The 6,000-nt window shown below is 33.8% G+C and overlaps 1 protein-coding gene across 1 annotated transcript in view; it reads right to left on the bottom strand.

Moving 5' to 3' along the window:
* Nucleotides 1-3,438: 3,438 nt before the first annotated feature.
* Nucleotides 3,439-6,000, bottom strand: part of RGS17 (regulator of G protein signaling 17) — an 81,779-nt gene continuing 79,217 nt past the window's right edge. The window contains exon 5 of the mRNA XM_007458735.1: nucleotides 3,439-4,466. Coding sequence (XP_007458797.1) covers nucleotides 4,278-4,466 — 189 coding nt within the window. The 3' untranslated portion in view covers nucleotides 3,439-4,277. The remainder of the gene's footprint in view (nucleotides 4,467-6,000) is intronic.

The raw sequence follows: 6,000 nt of genomic DNA, 5'->3' as shown, positions 1-6,000 counted from the left end.
ATAATATTATATGTAACACTTCCCTCTTTCCATGTTTATTTCATTCCCATGGCCATCCTGTAAATTATTATATTCCTCATTTGAAGATAAAGAAACAGGCTCAGAGAGGATAAGTGATTTGCCCAAAGTCACATGAGACAGAAACATAACTTGAAACCAAATTTATAATTAAAGCCTGGTATCTGGAAACAAAACATCACTCTGTGCACTGTTGTGTGTTGCAAGGATACTACTAAGAGTGTTGCAGAGAAGATCTGAAGCAAGTTTTTGGTATCAGTTTCATTGGTAAGTATTTGAAGTTGCAGCAAGTAAGGAATAACTAAACTTTTTGCAGATTGAGTATTGTTTTCTCAGGAGAACATATTGGTCAGAAATTTTTTAAAAACTGAAAGGAGCATGCAAATACAAGTGTCTGAAAATTAAGGTCATAAACTGTCAACATAAATACACAGGCAAAAAAAATTCTGGAAATATCTTTACCACTTTTCAAAATAATTTGACAATGTATCTAATGCAAAGTTTTCAAAACTCAAGTTTGACAGGGTTCTATCTATAGACATTTTGGATCTAAGAAATTTTAGGTGGCTTATTTTCCTATTTTCTGATTGTACGTTAAATTTCTTCCTTGTATATTTCTTCCTCAACACATCTGGTATACTGCATTTTTTTGCAAATGTAGTTTGTTACAATTACAATATGACATTTTTTTCAATGTAAGTTAAAAGTGTATAGAAAAAAATGGATAAATTCAAAATATAAGAATCAGGTATTATTTTAAATCAGCTTAATGGGGTGAAAGTGTATTTTTTTGCCCCTAATAAATAAATACTATTTACTTATTTCTATAGTCTTTTTGCAAAACTGAACTATCAGGTAAATATATGATACACATTTCATTCCACAAGTAAGAATCTAGGCAGCATTAAAGGATACAAATAAACACCCCATGCACCATGACCAAATATCAGAACTGGTCATCCTATGTACATATTTTAAAGTTAAAAAAAAAATGACCACATTATGGTCTTGATTTTTGCACTTCATAGTGTTGATATCAAAATTGTGTTTTGCTGTTGTTCTCTTGCCAGTGCACCTGCTGTGCTTAGAGCTGCCCTATAACACTGTCGGGACATCTGTATTACCTTCAGGTAACATAATAATAGTTATCCAGAGTAAAGAAGCATCATGCATTCATTATTAGTGTGATCTATGTTCAAGATCCATCTCTGAAGAAATCTCTCCAATTTCTATAAATATATGTATACATATTCATATATAATCTATATCTTCTACTTTTCTTTCCATTATAGACACATCTGAAGTTAGGCATTATTTAAAGAGCATTAACCTCTTTCTGTGTGCATTAGCAGATTCTAACAGTATACAAAGATATCTTGGCAATGTAAAATATAAAGTGTACCTTCTAAAGTGCTAATTTTTCCCCAGGGAGGAATTTACTCACTAGGAAAAATCAAACTCTACCAAAACAAATATTGTGCTCTTGGAATGGTAGCATAGACACCAGTTGAGGGCTTTTTTTTGTTTATTATAGCTCTGTAATTAAAACTGAAGGAATTATACCATACTTTAAAAATTGGTAGAGTTGCAAATACACAGACATACTCTTACATGGAAACTTTAAACATTTTGAAATTAAAAGAGAAACACTCCCCTCCCCTGAAAATAGGAATTTAGCAGGGAAATCTCACGTAGCATGGTTACCAACATCTGATGTGTAAATCTACTCTAGAATCATTCTCAACACAACTTCCTAATCAGATTTCAAAAGGATATACTAGCTTCAAAATCTGTATTCTACAAATGCCCAGAGTTAGAGATTAGGACTCTTTATAAGGGCCCTTATCTTTTACATTTGGTAAAATATTAAAGGTATTGTCAAACAGACAACTCATCTAATAGTCCAAAGTATCTTATAAAGATAACTTATGACTAGCAAGTCACCATCATATATAGTAACAACAAGAATATAAAGTCTACATTTAAAAAGATTGATGCATGCAGTGTATCATAGTATGTTACATATTTTCTAGTCATGTGCCTCAAACACAGCAACAAGTATGATATTACAACATATATGTGTATACAGCATAGTAGCATAACAATTCTAATCAAGAAAAATATTAGATAATTTAGGAACAATAAACTTCACAATAGAAGTGATGATTCTTTTAGCTTTTTCTTCACTTGTTAGGAAAAAAATACGACATTTTGTAAACATCTTCATAGCTATCTTTTTCACCATATTACTGAAAACTATTGTTCAAATAGTAAATATCTAATTGACATGGATAAAGCATGTCTTAACACACTAACACTTTCAGACAGAAACACGCATTTGTTAAAAGAAATAATTATTATAAATATTTTCTATCTTGTATTTTAACTACATTTTCATAAATAATGTATTTAAAAGTGCTGAATATAGTAGGATAGTCAGCAACGCCAGTGTAAACAGAAAGTTTTGTTTTCTACTCTGCAAATTTTTTTTTTTAAATCCCATTTTGTCAAACACTGCAACAGTTAAAATATTTGCATAGGGAATAGATAATAGCCCTTTTAATCATATCTCCTGAATTCTGTATAAGTTAGAAAATCAAATTCACTTAAAAAAGCAATTCTTGAAATGTTCTAAGTTTATGGAAAAAGAAAATTATGATGTCAACCTTTCAAGTAAAATAAATGTTAAAAAGAAAACCCCAAACTTGTTTTTTTTTAAAAAACTTTAATAAATTAAAAAAATGAGAGGTAGTTAAAAAAATGGCAAAGGAAACTTATAATTTTAATATCCTTAATATAAGGCCAGTATTCTTAGTGGATATAAATATGTTTAAAACTTTCATTTTAGGTTACTCAATATTTATTAAGTTTAAGATTAAAAAAATAGCCTCCAGGGGATGTTAATATTCAAATGTAACACCTTGATATAAATATGACACTGACTTTTGTGTGTGTGTGCGAGATAGGATACTGTTTTCTTGAATGTCAAAAGTACGTGCCAATGTCAGGCAAGTATTTTTTGTCTTAAAGATTTAGTAGTACATATAAAAAATAATACGGCAGCTAAAAGATTTGAGCACTGTACTGCCTTTCAATTATGGATCAGAATGGTTTGGTTTTAACATTTTTTAAATAAGTCATTTTTAAGATACTATGTGAAAACAGTTAAGGTCTGAAGTAGAGAATTATCTTCTAGAGAACCCCTATAAAACTTTCCTTGCTTAAAAACTTAGCTTTTCTTGGATTTCACTTTCAAGGAAAATATGCCACAGCACTGATGCTATTCATCAAAAGTTTTATGATGCTACATATAGGCATTCCTTTATTAAATCCTTTCTTTATATTCCAAAACTAAGTTATCAAGCTTATTATTATTATTATTATTTTTGCTAAAGTACATACTTTACACAACCATTTTAGAACTGGAGAGCCAGTCTTTAATAAATTAATTACAGTATTGGACATCTGATACATAGATTCATTTTCCTCTATTACAGTTAAAAACAATATCGCTCTTTGATTTGTCTTTGAGATAGAATATCTTCAAATTGTTTTGTGCTTTTTTTTTCTCTTTTCTTCATATATATATATATATATGAAGAAAACTCTTCCGTAATGAAAATGCCACAGTTTTGGCAGTGAACAACCAGAGGAATTCCCCATTAGGATTTTCCAACAAACAGAGATAAATAGCTCTTTTTTCATGTACAGAAATATTGGCTTCAAAATTAGTGTACTGAACACAGTATATAGCATGTTGAATATCATAGTTACAATTTAAAGATTGGCTTTTTCTGTCTTAGATTATATTTAAAAATGCAAACCACAGCCAACTTTTTGGCAATTATTTCTATAAGACCATATTGCACGAAAGTCCTTAAATACATATATAAGTTATGCCATTGGCTTAAATATTAACAACAACTACATGGCAAATGAAGCGGTTTTACTTTGCACATGCAGTCTCTGGATACACTAGGAGACTGTTCATAGGACTACAAATACAGTTTGCTTGCAAGTAGAATGCGTGTTGAACGAAACAAACTTAATTTGGCAATTCATTGTTTCAGGTGGTATTTTCTCCAAACGTAACCATGGATAACCTTGATACAAAATGGAGACAAAGACCATATGGTTGTATTTTCACAGTAGCCTGAGGAATGCTAAACTGTAGTTCTCCAGGAACTCAGTTTCAGGTGTTATTTAACTACTTTTATTTCTCATCCCAGCCCTCCAAAATGATTTTTTAAAAATAAAAATTAAGATTCAGAAGTAGAGCTGGCAGTACTTTCAACAAATGACTTATAAATCTGAGAGTTCAAAAACCTTGGGAAAGAATCTCTGTGCATTAAGGTATATATCTGAAGTTGGGCATCTTCATACATGTGAGCATTAGGATCCAACAGATTTCTGTTGATCACCTCTCTAACTCGAGAATCGAGGCTGACCTAAAAAGAAAGAAGAGCAGATACATTAATATTTTTTCAAAAGATCTCAACTAAGTAAGTATAGGTTCATGACATTTCAGAGGAACCTCACAGAATAACCCTAAAATCTTGATGTTAGGGGCTTCCCTGGTGGCACGGTGGTTGAGAGTCCGCCTGCCGATGCAGGGGACACGGGTTCGTGCCCCGGTCCGGGAAGATCCCACATGCCGCGGAGCAGCTGGGCCCGTGACCCATGGCCGCTGGGCCTGCGCGTCCGGAGCCTGTGCTCCGCGACGGGAGAGGCCACAACAGTGAGGCCTGCGTAACGCAAAACAACAACAACAAAAACACAAAATCTTGAGGTTATGTTTTCAAAGGTTACATAATAACCCTGCATACTTTTCTCCTTCAAAAGTTGAATTAAACAAACAAAAACCAACTTTTAAACCAGAATTTTAATTCAGATATCTTGGCTTACTTGGATGTATCTTTTCTACGCATTCACTCAGGAGTTTTTTTTTGACAATTTCTATTCATTGTTGCAGTGCTATAGAATTCCCTGGCCAGAATACAAATTGACGTCCTCCTGTTATGAGACTGCTGGGGTAACTCTCTTGATGGAACAAGGTAAAAATCTGGCAGAGAGTAGTTCTCTGTCAAAACTTAACATGTATATCAAGTGCTGATTCCCGATAGTTTCCAATCCCAGCAAGTCCTCCCGTGTCAGAAGGAGGACACCAGGAATGCGGAAGGGCTGAGTAGAGCAGAACGACAGCACACACTCTTCGGGTCTTCTAGCTACCTGGCATGGCATAGGACACTCTGTAGTCCTTACCTAGGAATACATCCAAAGGTCTCTGTACTAAAGATTAAGCAGAATATTTACTTGAAATTCAATCTCTGAAAGGAGAAATGTAAGTAGGAATTCAGAGTACCCATTAATCATACAGTGTTATTTGAAAAGTGTAAAGAAATTAAATTCTGCAAGTGATTCAATTTTGTCTTTTGTTTTCTTTTGATTTTTTCCTCCCTAAATGCTAATCTGGTTGGAACTGGTAGAGCATGTTGAAATGGGAAGGGGGGGAAATTAAATACCAATAAATGCACACTCTGGGAAAAGCACTAAGATCTGCTCTGAAATGACATGTTAGCAACACCCTCTAAGAGGCAAACCACCTCTGAGTCTTGACTGGTGTCCATAGTTCTCACTGTTGAACAGAGACTAGGGCATTGTGATCCACAGTTATTTGTCTCGTGACGTACTCAAGTCTATACAAACCTTTCATACTTATAGCTAAACGTTTTGTCACAAGCATTTTGCAAAAGCCTTTTTGGTTTCGGCTTCTTTTCCCACCCACTGTTCGGACTAAGCCTGGGATCTGAAACAGTCCCAATGACGGAAGCCACTCATATTCCATTTGGTGTTCCCCAGATGCCTGAGCTCAACAGCCCATGTGGTGTTGGGTTCCTTGATATACACCAGGGATGGCTGCTAGGGGAGGATGTGTCGGGAAATGGTGATCCAGACTAAATTTCTGTGGTTTAGCTAGACTAA

Source organism: Lipotes vexillifer, unplaced genomic scaffold (genome assembly GCF_000442215.2).
Source record: "Lipotes vexillifer unplaced genomic scaffold, Lipotes_vexillifer_v1.1 scaffold639, whole genome shotgun sequence".
Taxonomy (NCBI): domain Eukaryota; kingdom Metazoa; phylum Chordata; class Mammalia; order Artiodactyla; family Lipotidae; genus Lipotes; species Lipotes vexillifer.
Note: the sequence above shows the minus strand (reverse complement) of the source record. Positions and strands in the feature narration are given on the sequence as shown.